Source organism: Mytilus galloprovincialis, chromosome 12 (assembly GCF_965363235.1).
Source record: "Mytilus galloprovincialis chromosome 12, xbMytGall1.hap1.1, whole genome shotgun sequence".
Lineage (NCBI taxonomy): Eukaryota > Metazoa > Mollusca > Bivalvia > Mytilida > Mytilidae > Mytilus > Mytilus galloprovincialis.
In genome coordinates, this window is record NC_134849.1 from 51,928,183 (window position 1) to 51,949,032 (window position 20,850).

The window sequence follows — 20,850 nt, forward strand, 5'->3', positions numbered from 1 at the left end:
ACTCAGGCAGATGCAACTCAGTCAGATGCAACTCAGTCAAATGCATCACAGTCAGATGCAACTCAGGCAGATGCATCTCAGTCAGATGCAACTCAGTCAGATGCATCACAGTCAGATGCAACTCAGGCAGATGCAACTCAGTCAAATGCAACTCAGTCAGATGCAACTCAGTCAGATGCAACTCAGTCAAATGCAACTCAGTCAGATGCAACTCAGTCAGATGCAACTCAGGCAGATGCAACTCAGTCAGATTTAACTCAGTCAGATGCAACTCAGTCAGATGCAACTCAGTCAGATGCAACTCAGTCAGATGCATCACAGGCAGATGCAACTCAGGCAGATGCAACTCAGGCAGATGCAAATCAGTCAGATGCAACTCAGTCAGATGCAACTCAGTCAGATGCAACTCTGGCAGATGCATCTCAGTCAGATGCAACTCAGTCAGATGCAACTCAGTCAGATGCAACTCAGTCAAATGCAACTCAGTCAGATGCAACTCAGTCAGATGCAACTCAGTCAGATGCAACTCAGGCAGATGCATCACAGGCAGATGCAACTCAGGCAGATGCAACTCAGGCAGATGCAACTCAGGCAGATGCAACTCAGTCAGATGCAACTCAGTCAAATGCAACTCAGTCAGATGCAACTCAGGCAGATGCATCTCAGTCAGATGCAACTCAGTCAGATGCAACTCAGTCAGATGCAACTCAGTCAGATGCAACTCAGTCAGATGCAACTCAGTCAGATGCAACTCAGGCAGATGCATCACAGGCAGATGCAACTCAGGCAGATGCAACTCAGGCAGATGCAACTCAGGCAGATGCAACTCAGTCAGATGCAACTCAGTCAGATGCAACTCAGGCAGATGCATCTCAGGCAGATGCAACTCAGTCAGATGCAACTCAGTCAGATGCAACTCAGTCAGATGCATCACAGTCAGATGCATCACAGTCAGATGCAACTCAGACAGATGCAACTCAGGCAGATGCAACTCAGTCAGATGCAACTCAGTCAAATGCAACTCAGTCAGATGCAACTCAGGCAGATGCATCTCAGTCAGATGCAACTCAGTCAGATGCAACTCAGTCAGATGCAACTCAGTCAGATGCAACTCAGTCAGATGTAACTCAGTCAGATGCAACTCAGTCAGATGCAACTCAGTCAGATGCAACTCAGGCAGATGCAACTCAGTCAGATGCAACTCATGGAGATGAAACTCTAATGAAAGATAAAGGTACACATACATTGAATCAAAAAATAGAATTGAAAAATCACCATTTGTTTTAAACATAACCATTATGTACTCTACTTTAAATTTGTTATTATTATGATGTCGGAAGGTCATTTAATTATAGAATCGAGCTTCAAAACAGGTTGAATCCACCATTTTTACATAAGAAAAATGTCTTTAACAAGTCAGAATTATGATAGTTATTTCTATTCGACAGATGTGTTTGAGTTTTTGTTTTTGCAATTTGATAATAATAAAAAAAAATCCTTTTATTTTTATTTTTATCGTGTTCGTTTTTTTTTTTTTTTTTTTTTTTTTTTTTTTTATAGATCGTCTGTTGATCCATTTAAATCACAGTTTTGTGAAATCTTTTGTGTTCTCCAAAGATAGAAACACTGTCACTGATAGAAACAAAATACTTGCGTAACAAACAATGTTGCTTTCTGATGTTCTCAATCATATGCATAACATTTAAGTTTGTGTTTGAACCGCTTCTATTTGAAGAAAACATAAATACCACATATTTCTTTAGGCATTATATAAATGGTTTCCAACTAATCACCTCGACAGACCGCAATTTATTTCACGAGGCTGAAAAACACATTGGCCATAGAAATATGTGTAAATATAAAAAAAGAAGATGTGGTATGATTGCCAATAAGACAACTGTCCACAAGAGACCAAATGACACAGACATTAGCAACTATACATTTGAAGGTCACCGTACGGCCTTAAACAATGAGCAAAGACCATATCGCATATTAAGCTATAAAAGGCCCCGATATGACAATGTAAAACAATTCAAACGAGAAAACTAACGGCCTTATATTCATATAAAAAAATCAATATAATTGCTTAAGGAAAACAACTATATACCTTATGTGTTACCATTGTTATTCACATGTCATCTTTTTTTTTTCTTTTATAGAAATAGAAAATGCAAAGACACATGGTGAGAAATTGCTAGATAATCAACTCAAGGATGCAGTTGGATGTAAGGTAAAAAAAAAAAGTATGATTCAGGATGACCGCTACTGTGTTTAAAAATAACAAGCTTTTTAAAAGACTGATATAAATTGATAGTAAAGAAAAAGTAGAAAAAAATGAAGGGTTCGTGTGTCAGTTTTTGCGATATGAAAATTGAACATTTGTAAAGAAATGGTGATTGGAGTTTTTAGCGACCTTGACTGGCTATACAGCCCTCGTAAGGTCGGTTGTCGGGAAATGATCAAGCATAGGCGGATCCAGGAGGAGGCCTGTGAGGCCCGCCCCCTCCTTTTGGTGGGGAAATTTTGGTTGATTATATAGGGAATCATTGACGCATGACGAGAGCGGGCCCACCTTAGGTCAGTCAGCCCCCCCCCCCCTCCCCACCTTATGAAAAGTTCTGGATACACCACTGTCTTTATAGATTCAAAAAGCTATCTTTGAAAAATTCGTTAAAATTCTTGGTTTTTTTTTATAAAGGAGTTCAGATACTGCTTTTAAAAAAAAATAATGTACCAAAATTCTCAAAACAAAAGTAGATGTTAGCTCGAACTTTTTTAATGTCACTTCATGGATAAAACTAGATGCTTCCAAATACCTGGCAAAAACAAAAAAAGACAAAAGACAAAAGGAGCTTATATTCAGAAACATGTAACAAATTACAAAAAATGTAAATATATGGTATGCGCAATACAGTTTAAGGAAATTATACGTTTTATCTCCACAGAGATAAGCCCAGGCGCGGATCCAGAGGGGGGGGGGGGGGTTCCGGGGGTTGGAACCCCCCCTTTTTTTTTGGCCGATCAATGCGTTTGAATGGGAGCATATAGCTGGAACTCCCCCTTTACTCTGGGTTGGGAACCCCCCCTTTTTAAAATGGCTGGATCCGCCCCTGAAGCCTATTATACATACTACAAAATTATTACAAAAAAAATGAAAGGGTATAAAAAATAGTGCCAACGACTCTTCTAAGCGTATTTAAAAAGAAATTAGGATGATAATTCGTTTTTAACCTTTTCTATAGTCAGGGAATGGAGAATGTCGATCGGGTACAAAAAAATATACAAATACGAATACTTTATAAAACAAGTCATATGCCTATAAAAGGCATTTTAAGATCAGATAAGGAAACATTATTTTGAGTTAAAATATACAACACAAGCTCTAAGCTTGTTACATCAAATGGATAAAAAACAAACAAGGTAAAAAAATAATAATGCTAATGATAATATGAGGTTACCTACAGCAGTTTTTTCTTCTTTCTGCAACACATTGATAGCAGCAAAGCAAAATTGTTAAATATTTCTTCGTTTTCATATGCCGCAGACGCTAAATAATTTTTTTTTCTGTAGCCAGAATTTAGAACTTTTAAATATTTCTAAAGCAGTACCTTATATATTTTGCAGTTGTTGTTCAAACATGAAATATGGGCTTTGCTCATTGTTGAAGGCCGTACGGTGACCTATAGTTGTTAATATCTGTGTCATTTTGGTCTTTTGTGGATAGTTGTGTCATTGGCAATCATACCACATCTTCTTTTTTATATATTATTATTTTTTAAGTCTTTGTTGGGTTTATTTACAACTTCAGACGTAACTGAATGGTGGTTTTTTTTAGAATTCAGTCAAGAACGCTGAAGTAGAGAGGGTACTTAGAGAACAAGACTATAACAACAAGAAAAGGAAGACAAAAAGAGAAAAAAAGAAGGAAGAGAAAAAGATAGAAGAAGATGCTAAAGAAAATAAGAAAATGATTAAAAAGCATTTCCAAATAGTTGAAAGGATGTTGAAAAGACACACCAAAGAGGTGAAGATACAGGTAGAGAAAGAAATGCAGAGGAGAAAAGAAGTGACAAAGATGGAGAGGAAACAAAAAATGAAATTAGAAAAAGGTATTCTCTTTAATCCCACGTGCTCCTTAATAATGTATCCTAATGAGCGCTGAAAGTTTTTTCAAACGTAGTGTATATGGTTATATGATGCTGAGTTCACACGTAATTCGAATTCGATTCGCATTAACTAATTCGAATTAGTTTAATTCGCATTCGAAACGTTTTACGTCCTAACGTCAAATCTAATTCGAATTGCAATGCGCGTCAAATTCAAACGACGTTAACTTTTAATTCGTATCAACAAAAAAACGTATTTCTAATTCGAATTGGGTAATTCGAATTAGCCAATTCGAATCAATTCGAATTAAAAAAAGAAGAGTGTGTGAACGTGATAAGCGAATTCGATTCGCATGCGATTGAATTCGAATTAACGTACGTGTGAACGAGGCATGAGACACCTTAAAGACCAAACTTCTGCGATCATAGTACCGACCTAGTAACAGTTGATATGAACCAAGCACATCAAAGTTGCTGTGCTCGAAGTACTTTCTATGATGTATGTTACCTACTGGTACTGGGTCAGCGGTTACCTATACAAATTTCATATTTAGGAAAAATAAACATTTTACCATGCTGGAGTCTGTATGATAAAGCAGTAGATGTCAACGTGCTTTATTCTTTAAATTTACAGAAATGAATAGAAAAGCAACAAAGAAGGATAAAGATGACACAAAGAAGAACGTGAAATTTACAGATAATGACAAAGAAGGACACAAAGATGAAAAGAAAATAAAAACAAAGAAAGAGTTCAAGAAAACCGAGGATAAGAAGTCAGTTGGATCAAGAATTGTTGCATTTTTCCGTTCTCTGTCATTGTTTAACTTAAAAGGACAGAAAACGATGTTGTAATTACTTTGTTATAAATATTTTTATTTAACTTTGTTTCTCTTTTTATTTTGTAATTTTACTTTAGTCTCCAACAGCAATCAAACAACATCTCCTATTATAATGTATAAAATCTAACTAATCGCCGTATGTTAAGATCAAGATAACTTAGTTGTTGTGTTGTTCATGTTGTTGTATTGCTAGTTTCTATTTTCACTTTTATTTTTAGAAAAAGGTGACTGGATAATGGAAATATAATCATATTGGTCTTCGTCCCATGGGCAGGAAACCCTTGCCAGAGTAGGGTGTCCATTTGGTTGTGTGGGGTGTTGTAATTACTCGGTCAATTAAGTTCGGTCAGAAACTGGACATTACAATCTGTGCAACCTGTATAGAGAATGAGATGGTTTCTACATTTTTCAGTATCCATGTAATAACTCCTAGATGTTGAGGTGTATGTGGCTTGATTCGAAATGTCGGCCCTTATCAAAATACCAGTGTTTATCCATTGACATATCAAGGACCCTGCCCTCCATGCATGTCGTCCCATATTGCAGAACTTACCTTTTGTACTAATTGTTAATATTTATTTGTCCTAAATCTTAACTTGATAATTGCCACTGGACGTTATACAAGCAATAATCAACCAATCAATCTTTTCGTCTACTAGATAAAGGAATATTAAAGTGTTTGTAATGTTCTTTTATTGGAATGACTAGCAACTCACACTTCCTTTGGTTATAACCCATGCTTAGTGAATAGTAGACCATAATAAGATATGATAAGATGAGGTATGAGTGCAAATGAGACAACTCTCTGTCAAAGTTACAGTTAGTAAAAAGTAAATCATTATAGATTAAAGTACATCCTACAACACGGAGTCTTGACTCACACCGAACAGCAAGCTATTTCAGGGACCCAAAAATGACTAATTTGAATGTTTGATAAAATTGAGAAAGGTAATGGGAAATGTGTCAAAGCGACAACAACCCGACCATACAGCAGACAACAGTCGAAGGCCACCAATGGGTCTTCAATGTAGCGAGAAACTCCAGCACCCGTAGGCGTCCTTCAGCTGGCCCCTTAAAAAATGTATACTAGTACAGTGATAATGGACGACATACTAAACTCCGAATTATACACAAGAAACTAAAATTAAAAATCATAAAAGACTAACAAAGGCCAGAGGCTCCTGACTTGGGACAGGCGCAAAATTGCGCCGGGGTTAAACATGTTTATGAGATCTCCCCCTCCCCCTATACCTCTATTCAATGTAGAAAAGTAAACGCATAACAATACGCACATTAAAATTCATTTCAAGAGAAGTCCTGCAAGTTCGATGTCAGAAGATGTAACAAAAGAAAATAAATAAAATGACAATAATACATAAATAACAACAGACTACTAGCAGTTAACTGACCTCAATTAAACTGATTGAAATATTATGTCTTCATCATATGAATATCAGGCACAATCCCTCCCGTTAGGGGTTTAGTATCATACTATCATAAAATATATGAGAAGAACATAACCCGTGCCATGCCAACAACTGTTTAAAAAAAAATGTGTTTAGTTCCGATGCAAAGACCCTATAAGTGAATCAATAATAAAGCCAAAATATGAAATCTTTAATGACCTGACAACAGTATCGTAACTATATCCCTTCTTAATAAGTCTTTTTAAAGGTTTTGTAAGCTTTTGAGGTGAATACTGACATGTTTGCTTTATAAAGAATATTACCATAAAAGATTGGATGTGAAATACCTGAACGTATAAGATATCTGCATGTTGAGTTATATTCACGAATTATTTCCTTATACCGATGATAGAATTTAGTAAATGTTTTGACTAGTTTGTGATATCGAAAACCCTGGTGTAATAATTTTTCAGTAATACTATTAGTTACACAGTGTACAAGTGTCCTAATACGAGAATTATCGGGTCAATCAAATTCATATCGGGTGAGGCGAAGCCAAACCCGATATGAATTTTATTGACCCGATAAATTCCGTATTAGGGCAATTGAACACTGTGTAACGAATTTAACCTGATTTTGTTATATTACATATTATTATATTCCAATTCAATATAAGGACAATATCAACCAAATATATTTTAGATATTTAATCTAAAACTGTGAAAATTTAATATATTACGACTAAAAAGCAACTCAATTTTTTTTTCTTTTTTATTCGGTCAATGGTATAAGGGAGATAATCCCAAAAGACGTAATAAATAAGGGAGATAATTCCTATTGACGTAATAAAAAATTGTACTGAAATTTATTAGAGACAATATCAGCCAATCAAATTGCGAGAAATTACTCTAAATCAGGATAAATAAATTTCTCTCGCTAAAATCTAATACGTTGTTACATACACGAGTGAATTGTACAAGTTAAGCTATATTAACACCATAAGATGGTGACAAGGGAACGTCACCATCTAAAAATGGATCATAATTAACGATGGGAAATGAAAAATCATCTTTTTTATCATATATTTTTGTATTAAGCTTCCCGTAATGATATAGATATCAAAATCGAGGAAAGGACAGTGGTCATTGTTAGTAGCTTTATTTAAAATAAGTTCAACAGGATAAAATTCTTTAGTATACATTATTGAGAGCCAATATATCATCCAAATATCTAAAAGTATAGTTAGATTTTTGTATCAAATGTTGTTTCGATGGGTCCCTGCTAATTTTAGTCATAAATTGTAACTCATAACAATATAAAAACAGGTCCGCAATAAGTGGTGCACAGTTAGTCCCCATTGGAATTCCAATAACTTAACGATATACGGAATCTCCATTAAAACAGGAAAACGGTCTAATATATATATATAAAAACACATTACCAACCAAAAAGCAAGGAGTGATCTCAAGGTACCAAACAGACACATCAAACTGACAGAATGAAATAGCAATAGTGAATGAAATACATGTAGCAATAGTTCATTTAGGATGTATTGGCCATTTAAGCTAAAAAATAAATATAACCGCAACATACCTTTTGGTGATTTTTTTTGTTTACCAAATCATGATTGATCATTTATCCTCATACATGTATATATAATATTCCTGTTTAATTGTAATTCTTGTTTCTGTTTAGAAAAATCAATAGCTACAGTGTAACCTGTGGTTATTGCAGTCGCGCAAATTTGTGAAAACCCATAAACGATTTTTTTTACGTTTTTGTTTCTTCCTGAAACATTTCTTTCAAACCATACCCACAGTATCAGTAATAAATGTTAGATTTCAATAATTTAAATTCAATTCAATTCAAATATTTATTGTCATATAAATTTTGAACAATAAGTTTGTGACAAATCATATACACATACACAAAATACATTTTACAAACAAAACCAGAAGAAAACATTAGTCATAAAACATCAAAAGTATGCCGAGACGGAGCAATAAATATCTGAATCAGACCAAAAGAATATTGATGATAGGAATGCATTAACGTACGGAAGCGTATAAGGGACATAGATGAAATAAAATTGGCAGTGAACTTTTTTTTTTATTTAAAGTCGAAATTTTGACATTTCAAATCTCGAAATTTTAACTATAACTTGAAATTTTGACTTTTCAAATCCCGAAATTTTGACTTAAATTTGAAATTTTGGCTTTCTAATACCTTGAAATTTCGACTTTTTGAAAAGTCGTAATTTTGACTTTTTTAAAACTCGAAATTTCGACTTTATAAAAAGTTCAAGATTAGAAAAGTTAAAATTTCGAGTTAAAGTCGAAATTTTGAGATTTGAAATGTCAAAACTTCGACTTTGAAAAAAACAGCTCACTGCCAATTTTACTTTTCTATGTCCCTAATACGCTTCCGTATATAAACGAGCTGTTGCTAGACAATTTCACGTCAGAAAGTCATCTTATTGTTCTTACAACAACGGTACATGCAGACCGGATTTGTTAATGACCATCCATGACAGGATCGATATGTGATAACACCACATCAATATAATTTGATTGCGCAACGTCATTTGCGAGACGTTATTACATAAAAAAAACAAGGCCAAAGAATCAACTGCAGAAAACATTTAAAGCCCTAAAGCTCAAACCGCATAATTGCTCAAACACACTAAAATGGGGACGTTTGGACAAATCAAAAGGTTCAAAACAGAACTAACAAGAATGTTTCCACAGTACACGGATGCCCCACTCGCACTATCATTTTCTATGTTCAGTGGACCGTGAAATTGGGGTAAAAATCTGATTTGACATTTAGAAAGATCATATCATAGGGAACATGTGTAACTTCATGTGACTTTTACTTCATCAAAAACTACCTTTACCAAAATCTTTAACCTGAACCGGGACAGACGGACGGACGGGCGGACGAACGGACGCACAGACCAGAAAACATAATGCATCTCTACTATCGTAGGTGGGGCATAAAAACATGCCCAACAGAACTGGTTGACCATTCTGTCAGTTAATCATTTAGGCGTTTGTTTCAAGAACTTATATCGCCTTCGACGATGATACATCCATGTATATATGTTAGCGGCAATAAGTGAAATTAGGCATTAAGCTTAAATCCTTGGCAATAAGCTAACGCCTAGGCATTATGCCTATTGCCTAAATGATGTTAGGCATTAGTCTTAAATTCTAGGATTTAAGATTAAATCATGAAAAATGTGTGCAGGGATTAAGCATAATGCCTTAAATATAAATTTTAATAAATAAAAGACATTTATTCATTTAAATAAAAATACTTTTGTTACATAATAAAATTATGAGAACTGAAGTTTGAAATGTCATATAATATGCCAGCTATGCTGGCACTTATGGTAGAAGCATCGTTTTGGGACAAAGAACGATAACTCTTTCTAGACGACCCATCTGAAAAGTTTCGTCACTCTCGTTAAATCTCGTACGATTTTTTTTTTTAATGGCGGCCAAATTTAACGTTTCAACGCGATCTTGTAAAAACGGGGCAGATCGGAAAATTTCAATGTTTAATACGACATGAATTTCTATTTGTTTGCAAAAACAAGAATTCAGAAATTTTTGTAACTTGTGAAGCTTATTTAAATTTAATTGTACCACGGAAATTACCGAAGTGAGGACAACAACATCTGACGCCATGTTTCGTCTGCTTCAACATTCCATTATCAGTGAAGTCAAAACAAATTACCTAAAAATCACAGGTACTTCATTTAAAAGTCACACAATCTCAGTTAACGATAACATATTTAGTGTAAAAGTTCCGTCCAGGCATGGGAACACAGAAAAGAACTCCGCAAGCAATACATTTCGGATTTTTTTTTTATAATGGCCATGCCGCATGCGGCATGCGGGGTAAACTACGGTGCACTGGTTGACCACGACTACTTATGTTCATCTGCCACATTATTCCCCAAATCAAGGAACAGTGATAATTATACTGTTGACTGGTTGTCACGGTTATTCATGGAGTCAATGGCGAATCCAGCATTTTTCATAAAAAGGGGGGGGGGGCGCTGACGGGGTGCTCCAGTCATGCTTCATGCTTCAGTGATTACCTATATAATCAACATTTTTTTCCCACGGACCGCCCCCTCTGGATCCTATGGTAGCCCACAGACTAATTCAAAATTTTACAAAAGTTTAGAACACAAACAAATATTCAAATAATTCACAATCTTCTAATTCTGTACTTCTTTGGCAAAATCTCAACAAATCTTTTCTATGATTATGTCACACCTTATACAGCATGTACAGTCCCAGGAGATGGAAACTGTTTTGTTTTCTCCCTCTTAGTTTATTCATAAAAGGAGACTTGAGTCTGAGTAGTACATTTAGAACTGACTACTGTATATATTGTATGCTCCCATATTGTCCAAAATTGGATTTTATTGGAAGATGGATTTATTTTAACCCATGAGAATGAGAACTTTGATAGGTATATACAGGGCATGTTACTTGGAAGTATGTGGGCTACATCCTTTAAAATTCAAGCTGCAACAGTGGCCTGCATATTTTATGCATCAGTTTAAACCTGATCAAAACATTTTCACTCTACCAAGTACTTTATCGCTATATCACTATCAGGTTCACATTTCAACCTATTTAGCAATACACACTTATGGTTATATAACCTCACAGTACCAAAATTATACTCAGTAACCAAATTGCACCTATTCAGCAAAAAAAACCTTCAAAAATTTTACTAAGTTTGCTTTCACCATGTGAAGTTATCTTATTATCATCTTTTTAAAATGAGCAAATTAAATTTGTTACCAGCATCCTTTTCTTAAAAAAAAATAGTTTAAAGTATTAAATAATGTCAAATTGTTTGAAATATTTGAAGAAATAAAACAAAATTTATGTTTATATCCCAGTTTTAAGGATTTGAAAGTAACCATACATGTGATGATGTATGGAATTTGGGTACTCACCTTATTACAGTATCATGGATTGTTTAGATGTAATTTCAAACCCATTTTTCAATGACTCTACATGGACTCAAAATTAAAATGGTGTATCTATATTGTAAACAAGGATAGTCTACAAAACTAGCATAGAATAAACTTTTGTCTGGTACATAAAAAAAGTTGGTAAAAAACTGACAATTTAGGTGCAATTTGGGTATTCTCATGTTAGCAACTTCACAACAGAACTACAAATTTGTTTTCATGACCAAAACAAAAAAAGTACAAACCTAAAGGCAATAAAATGCTTCGCCATGCACAGCCTGATACAACCTCAGATGTATGTTTAGCATATAAAATATATTTATGTCAGTTAGAATCAAACATGTTTTAATTTTGGATCCTTTAAACTTCAATATGGACTAATTTAAAAACAGGTATCAGGTGAACCCACATATTTCTATTCAGCAGCAGTCTCTAACTACATATCTAATTTCATATGATAGTACATGTAAGTCCTAAAAAAATATTAAAAACATGTGTACATTTAATTTTTTTTCTAGCTTCTCTCATGTGAAAGCAGTACCTTTTTGGTCACTATTTATGTGTTGCGTCTGAATAAGAATTGTAACACTTTATAGTGACTGAACAGGTTAAACAAATACTTCTCAAGAAACAGAAAAAGAAGAGAACTTAAAACAGCACCAGCCATGCCAGTATATGTATGAATAAAAACTCAGATCAGAATAGCATGGACAATATGTTAGTTCTAATGTACTTGTGAATATATTGTAAGGAAAGATATCAATAATTCTGCAGATAATGCAATTTTATCAAGTGTTTTGTACATTTTCTGTTAAAAATGTTCATAATCAGTGAAACTTTCAAACAGGCTAAACTAAATTTTTATTACTGAAAGTTTCAAACAATGACAAGTGTTTTATTTACCAAATAACTCATGTGTTTCTGTGAGAACAAACAATCATGTGTAATTTTTGGAATTGAAGGGAAAGAAGATCCTTTTGCAGTGCACTTGAGCAGGTCAATTGTGAATATATACTCACTAAATATATTTTCTTCATCATGATACTCACATAGACATTATCAAGAAGTACATATCATTGGAAAAGTGCACAAATTACAGATAAAATATTAAATAAAAAATACCCTATTTTGAGTGCATCTCCTGCCAAATCACTATTTGTTGCATCTATATATAATACTAGACGAGTATAATCAATGTAAATAAGGTAATTTTTGGAAGAAAACCCCAAAATTTGGAAAAGAACCCTCCCCAATAATGTTGTACCAAAATCAATTCTAATCTTCCTTTTGTGTATTAAAGTTTCATAGAGATCCATTCACTTATACTCAAGTTATTGTCTAGAAACCAAATGTGTCTTCTTGAAAACAACTATGACACAAAAATATGACATGATTACTTTTGTATGCTTGTATTATAAAAAAAGAAGATGTGGTATGTTTGCCAATGAGACAACTATCCACAAAAGACAAAAATGACACAAACATTAACAACTATAGGTAACCGTACGACCTTCAACAATGAGCAAAGCCCAAACCACATTGTCAGCTATAAAAGGTCCCGATAAGACAATGTAAAACAATTCAAACAAGAAAACTAACGGCCTTATTTATGTAAAAAAATGAAAGAAAAACAAATATGTAACACATAAACAAACGACAACCACTGAATTACAGGCTCCTGACTTGGGACAGGCACATACAAAAATAATTGTATTTCCCATTTCCATTCTCAATTTTATTTTGCTGCCATTTAAAAACTTGAAAAGTAAGCTACATCCTGTACATGTAACAAAAAAATATATATATGCAAAAAATAACATAAAACAGACTCTTAATTAGTACAAAAAATTGATGTAGAACTCACAAACTGACGATGATCAGAATTACAAATGTTTGTTTATTAGAGTCTGATTTTTTTTTACGAAAGCCCTTCAGCGCTATCAATTAAACTTATTTAGTCAAAATTTAACACTAGTTTAAAGGTATATCATAACAAATTGGCAAATACAGCCTTATTATCACCTTAAAAACTACTGTGTACGGAGTTACATGTGCGGTTTGGGAAGTTTTATGTTTTTAGATATATAAAAGTTCAATTTATTTTGCATTTCTGAAAGATAAAATCATTTTTGGTCAATATCAAAATATTTTTTTTGTCGTATGCTTGAATAGATTTTTTATTCATTAATTTGGGAATCAGAATATTTTTTTCAGGAAAAATACCATTACCCCTCATGCCTTTTCAAGTTCAATGTTCGTTCCCTACACATTTTACATCTGAACTTATAATTTTATTTTAGACATAAACAATATATTAATGTAGCCTAGGACATTCGTTCTGAACATGCATGAAATATTTGCCACTGGACGTTAAACAACCAACAACCTAATCTATATTTAGGACATTGTCTTAGTACAAAGCTGGCATTTAAGGTAGCGCCTTCCTCATATTAAAAGATGTTATTTATATTAAAACTCATAAAATAATACTTTATCAAATATGAAAACTTGATAAAAATTTGTTTTAAAGTCATTTATTATCACAAATTGTGTATATGTAACTGTGGCACCGACTATTGCACTTTCTCCTGTTTTTCTTGAATTTGCACCTGTTACTTAAACATTTAGATTTACATTAACATTTAAAAAATTCTGACCATCTGGGTTTGATTGAAAATTCATCAAATCAACTTGTTATCTACTACTAAAGTCTTAAGATAAAATGGCCAGGCTACACTACTACTCCCTTCCCTATATGTTTTTTTTTAAACACAATTTTCACAAATTAAATGAACGAAATAGTTCAATATCATCACGGGTAATATAAGCATATATCCATTATTAATTCAGTTGTTTAATCATACGTTCTCTGTCGCCATGGCCTTCAATGGTACAAATGTCATATCTTTTGAAATAGTAGTAATCTTTTTTCCCTTCTTTTCTGATGATTCCAAAAGTTTAATCTTTGCCATAAATAATGGTACTTAAATTTTCTCTAGGGTGTATACGTTCATAGTTTTCCCAGATTCGAATTTACACCGCAAAAATTCAAGAAATGTGCCCTTAATCGACATGTTGTCACTAAATGCTAACTTGAATGGGGACATATACTTGGCCCCCCTTTTTTGTCCTGGGTGTGGATCGACTCCCCCCTTTTTAAAATGGCTGTATCCGCCCCTGGTCTCACGGTGGGACCACGGCGTCACATGACCCCAGCATGTCTTTCAAAACAGCCGTTGGACGTCAGAGTAATCTCGGACTATTTTGAAAGTTGTTGGTTAGTTAAAAATCCGTAGTAACTCATTAGAAAAAAAGAAGGTCAACTTCGGAGACCAAAATGACACAGATATCAGTAACACATATCTACATAGGTCACCGTAGTTTTGTAGGAAAAACAAAATCTCTTGACCTGCTTTATTTGTGTTTTTTTTTAAATCTTTTTTCATGAAAGAGTTAACAATGCATCTCATTTTTTCGATATCAAATTTATATTTCCGCCTCGACCAAATATGAAATATCTAGTTTCATTTTTTACTTTCAATTTCCCTCTTAATGACGTCATGGACACATGGTACCCGACATGCAATTCATATTTCTAAACAATGTCGATCGCCATGTTATGAGAAACTAGTTACAGGGTCACGGGAATCTGAAGTCATCACGGTAAGAATTAAAATCATCGGTCATTGTTTAATTATTATATAAGTTATTAAATAATCTGGGTTACAGTTGCATTCATTATTTTTGCAAAACAAAACCAATAAAATGGGGAAATCGCTCCGACTAGTGAGCTTCCTGTAGACTCTCCCGCCATATTATTTATTATTGATCATTTATTTAGTGTATTTTGTATTTTCCCATGCGTTTACGTCGATGACAGCTCAATACACACATGCACATTTATCTTACAGAATGATTAGAACATAGAATGCTTTGAAATTATTAAAATTAACGATGAATGAAGTGTCGTGGGATAACCAGAGTGCAAGAATGATGAACGGCCCTGAGATGGCGGGGATTCGTCAACAAAACTTCTCCAGTCGCTCTCAAGACGATGCAACTGTTGGCTACTTTTTTCAGCGACCTCAGCCAGATGCAGAAATGAACAGTAACTACCCAGGGAAGCGCTGGGCTATTGGTGACGATAGTGTTATTGAACAGGTATTATGATTTTCATTTAAGTTTATTTACTTATAATGACAAAGAAAACATCCCCTTTACATTGATCAGCTATATAACATTAAAGTTAAGGAATGTAAATCAATGACTTGGCTATTTTTGGTACTGAATGCTTGAAGATGCATCAATTTTCAACATTGTCTGTTCTAATGTCTTGGCTTTGATATTTTGGGTTTTCCCCGTGCCAGGTTCCTCAAAATTTCTACATGGAATGTTTCTGTTTATTATTGACATGATAATGTCTATCTAGTTTCAAATGTTGCTACACACAAGCATATTAATAGGGGAGGGGGGGCACATCATACAATGTGACATTTAGTCAAATTGTAGATGCATTTATTTACAAACTTTAGTCCTGAAAATAAATAATTTGTTAAATAAATTGAAAAATTGTGTATTATAACTAAAACAATTAACAATTTTCAGGCTAGAAATGTGCAGGATTTGGAAAGAGATTTACAGAACCTTGCTGTTGGAGGCAGAGATGTAAGTAAAATAAATTTGAGAAAAAAGCTTCAAAGGGGCACTAGCTGTCAAAGTCATGTTCAACGATTTCACTCAAATTTTAATATTTGATTTTAAAACCATATAAAATATTTATCCAAATTATAAAGTCTAAATTAAACTATTTACAGAGCATGGGTTCGATAATATGTAGCTTCGTTTCCTGTTTATTTAGTCTTGATGCAATCAAATTAACTATCTAGTTGACCTAACATCCTGCTGATGGTCATATAAGCAATATAAACATAAATAAAATTAATAGAAAGTGAAAGTGTGTAATTTTCTAGGTCTGTTTAATTTCATATTATAGATTAAAATCATCTTGTGATAAATATCTTGGCAAGTTGACATAAGATGTGATAAAGGCGACTTACATTTTTTTGTGTTATGCAAACTAAATGAGGCTACAATTAAAAATATTTCAGTTTGCCCAAACCCGACCCATGATGACTGGGTGTGGGTAGGTAGGTAGGCAAATTCTTTTTTTTTTTTTTATCAGAATTTGCATGAAAATATTAAAAGATCTTAAAACAGTATATCTTTTTTTCCCGTCAAACCTTTGTAGAGACAACCAAAAGCCATGAATTTAAAACCTCTATAAATAAATTAGTCTACTATATGATTTGTATCCTGAGATGTTATTAACCCTGACAATTGCTAGCTGTGTGAAAGGGCTGGTGGATTTATGAAGTGATTTTCAACAGTTCCATCAACACGATGTTTGTGTAAAAAAAATATCAGCTGATTATGTAATGATTACATTTGTTTGCAGTTTTTAAATCCTATTTCTATTAAAATGGATTAAATGTCCTAAAATATTTATATGAATTATTATCTACCATCCTTAGTTTGTGTCTTTTTTATGTTTTGAAAACAAATTTTTTTTATGTTTTGAAAACAAATTTATAGTTTACATTATCACACAGGTAAACTAATTTGGCTATAAATAGATCAAAGCATGTTCTGTAGAATCTCCAAACTAAAAACGTATTTGTTATAATTTTATTTCTTTAAATAATCAAGTTTAAATTTTTGAAAATAATCATTATTGATAAAATATAATTGCATGAAGTTAACGTTTTCTGAAGACTATTTATTTTTAGGTCATGGTTCTAGAGGCTTCCTCACAAATTTGTATAAAAATCCAATATGGCGTCCATAACATGTTTTAACTTTTGCACATGTGAAAAAAATATTTCTGACAAAAGTCAGATTTCTCTTGTCAAAAGGGATTTATATTGCAATAAATTATTCAGAAGGAGTTACATTCAGTTAAGATTATATTTCTGATTCTGTGAGCAATTATAGTTTTATCAAATTCTCCCAAACAGCAACGTACTGATCTTGTCTAATGAGACTTGTAAATTTGAACTATTTGAATAAAAGGGCATCTAATTTACATGATAAAGGAAGATTATAATTAAAGCCAACAATTTATCAAGAAATAATTCCTTTTTATTCAGTAAAAGCAAAATCTTCTTGCAAGATTGTAAATTCGCAACTTCAGGATCCATTTCCTGTCAGAATAACATTGAAAATATTCGATTGCACATGGTTTTGAACAAATCTACCTGAATATTCTTATCAGATATTCGATAACACGATGAAATTAACATTGATCATACAGGTAAGGGTTTGGTAGTACAGACAACTACAGCGTAAAAAAAACTGTGCCACTTCACATGTTTAACTTCTTTACGTTCGTTAAATCAGAAGATAAAAACGGAGAACATCGAATATCGATTAACTGCGTCTCTTATACGCTTTCTTTTAATCTTATTCACAGTTACTTTCAAATGCAAAGACGACAAACATTAAGTTTTGTACGATGACTGAGCGGACCCAAAAAAAATCCGAAAAAAAAAATTTCTTCAAAAAAATGTCAAAAAAAGAATTTGAGTCGGCGGGTTTATTTTGGGTCGGTCGCGTTTGGGCAAACATACAATCTTTTTATTTTGGCCTGACATGATAAGATAATTATCTCGACAAGTCCACTTGCCGATATATTTATCACAAGTCGTCCAGCCTTGCCACAGTGAAATATTAATGAGCATGTATTGTATGATGCAGCGATCAGAATAAATTGCAATCTTGCCATGAAAACTTACTTCACTTTGCTAGGTTTGTATATTCTTTATAAATCAACAGTATCTACATTTTTATAACAGATGCAGAATTCTGCAAAAAAGTTGTGGGGTGATATGGGGGATGGGCCCAAGCCAGTAGAGCCAGGTAAACAGATGTTTCCACCAGGTAACCCATGGATGGCCCCTAGAGATGATTCATGGGGGAATCCAGGAAATATGGGTAAGTACTGATCATGATGATATATTCTGAACTAATTTTTGATAAAATAAATCTGAAAAAATATTACTTTGTTAAGAAAGGGGGATTTTAGAAATCGGTAATAGGTAATAAGTATCAGCATCAACTTTTTATTGCATGGTTAAATAGAATATTTAGTTTTTAATTTTAATTATCAATATCTTAGTTCACGGAAAATCAGCCTTAAAAATAAGAAAATTGTAATTATCCTTGATTTTTTTATGAGGCAAACAGTCTGTGATTAAAATTATAAAAAACCAGAATTGAAAATTCAATTAATATAAAACAGTCAGAGCTCTGACATAAACAAGTCAGAATAAAATGACTTCTATAGGTCAGATATAATTTGATGCAAGTGTTGTCTCCCTTCTTGCACTCAACAGAATATGACTTGTACAGGTCAGTTTATGTCAGACTTTAATTTATCATAAAATGACTTCCACAGGTCAGCTTTTGCATAAAATATTGTGACTTAATATCTTCATATTCTAATAAGATTTATGTCCCTTTTTAATACATTTTGACTTAGAGAGGTCATTTTTGTTCTGACTTGAAGCAGTCATTACTACCACTTTGTTATCAATCTCCATAAAATATAGTGATTACTAGTTTCGAATCAAAGAGTTTAAAAAGTGGGGCTCGTCATACCTTCTTCTTTCCAGAATCTTAACATAATATATTTATCTCATCAAATTCGATCATTTCAAAATTAATACAAACAAAAACCAAAGCAGAAAAATGGATCATACAATTTTCTGTCAATATCAAAAGATTTACAAAATACAATATTGGATACATTTACTAGTACCATGACAATACTTCAAATCTTCCAAGGAAAAAATAAGGGATCTATTTTCATCCACTTTTAGCTAAATTTATCAAGAGCAAAACATTTATTATTTTAATATTTCATTGAGGTAAATACTGTTGTGCAAACTGACTCAAACAAGTCCCACTATGTTCTGACTTGAAAGAGTCAGTCAAAACTAAACTTATTTCAACCTTTATGTCTTGTACTGTCATATTGATTTAAAAATGTATGGGAAAGCCAGATATAGGACAGAGAAAATATTAAAGGTCCCCTAAAGTCACAATGAGGACAATAAAAAAAAATATTTGGTATATTCAATATTTAAATGCATTTTCTTTTAAACAGGTCAAATCATGTTTTGACTTATAACAGTCAGCCCAAAACTAAATTTATTGAAATTTTTAGAGTGGGGCACTGACATATGATATTAAATGAAAGTATGGGAACGTCAGACATAAGAAATATATGTAAGATCCCCTAAAATAAATAACCATTTGACTTAATTGTTTCTAAACATTTATCAAATAAATTCACAAATGGCAGATTCAGAAGCAGGGCTTAAAGGAAGTACACCTAGCTTTGATTGGAAAATTTGTTCTGCAATCTGACTTGAACAGGTCAAATCATGTTCAGACAAATTGACTTAAACAGGTCAAATGGGCATGTTCGGACAAATTGACTTAAACAGGTCAAATCATGTTCTGACTTAAAAGAGTCTGTCAAAAACTAAATGGCTTGCAAAGTTCTGTAAAAGTCGTGCATTATCATGATTGTGATGTGATTGTTAACTTAGAATGTATGGATACAAGTAGGAAAAAAAATCACAAAAAATTAAGTCACAATTATAAGAATTATATATATAAAAGATAATTTGGTATATTTTTGATACATTGTATCTTAATATTTCATTGAGGTAAATCCTGTTGTGCAAACTGACTTGAACAAGTCACATTATGTTCTGACTTCAAGGAGTCAGTAAAAAACTATACTTTAATCAAGTATTGCAACTTTAAGTCTGGGATTGTCATATGCATTTCAGAATGTATAAGAAACTCAGATAAAAGACACCCAATAATAAAGTCACAAAAATGTGGACTATAAAAAAGTGTATTTGGTATACTAGGCCTAAAATAAAATTTCATTTGTTTGGCATTGCCGCCCGACCCACTGAAAAACTTGCCGCCCAAATAATTTTATTTGCGTTTCAGAATTTATTTATTTTTTATTTAAAAAAAATCGAAATTGTGCCGGAAATTGATCGTATCCGCCGAGTTTGTTCCTGGCTTTACTTATTTCAAATCATGATCTTAAAAGCGCTTGCCTTACACTGTATTGGGAGAAAACATTTAAATGACATGGAATAGAAAAAGTCTGCCAAAAGTAATGTCAAAGAGGCCGGCAGGGGAAGGCATCTCCCTATGCTGCAATGCATTGGTTAAGGGAGATGTATTTTATCAAAAATCAAATTTCAGCTATTCTTTGCAAGAAACGTTCTGAGAGACCTTGTAGAGGACTCAATTTTATCTTTTGTAAAGCAGAAACAGATGATTTCTGCTTGACTTTGTCGCTTCATGAGATAGAAGTTTTTCACCAGGACATCACAGAACAAATATGCATGGCTCTTACATTTGTTGAACTTATCAAATATTTGAAATTTATCATTGACAAATGTTCCCTT

The 20,850-nt window shown here is 33.1% G+C and overlaps 1 protein-coding gene across 6 annotated transcripts in view; it reads left to right on the forward strand.

The window, feature by feature from the left end:
- Positions 1-14,922: 14,922 nt before the first annotated feature.
- The window catches only part of LOC143054193 (pumilio homolog 1-like), a 37,135-nt gene continuing 31,207 nt past the window's right edge, over positions 14,923-20,850 (forward strand). For all 6 annotated transcript variants that reach the window (XM_076227113.1, XM_076227116.1, XM_076227118.1 and 3 more), the window contains exons 1-4: positions 14,923-15,016; positions 15,265-15,514; positions 15,959-16,018; positions 18,205-18,343. In XM_076227113.1, the coding sequence (XP_076083228.1) occupies positions 15,308-15,514; positions 15,959-16,018; positions 18,205-18,343 (406 nt within the window). In that variant the 5' untranslated portion in view covers positions 14,923-15,016; positions 15,265-15,307. The remainder of the gene's footprint in view (positions 15,017-15,264; positions 15,515-15,958; positions 16,019-18,204; positions 18,344-20,850) is intronic.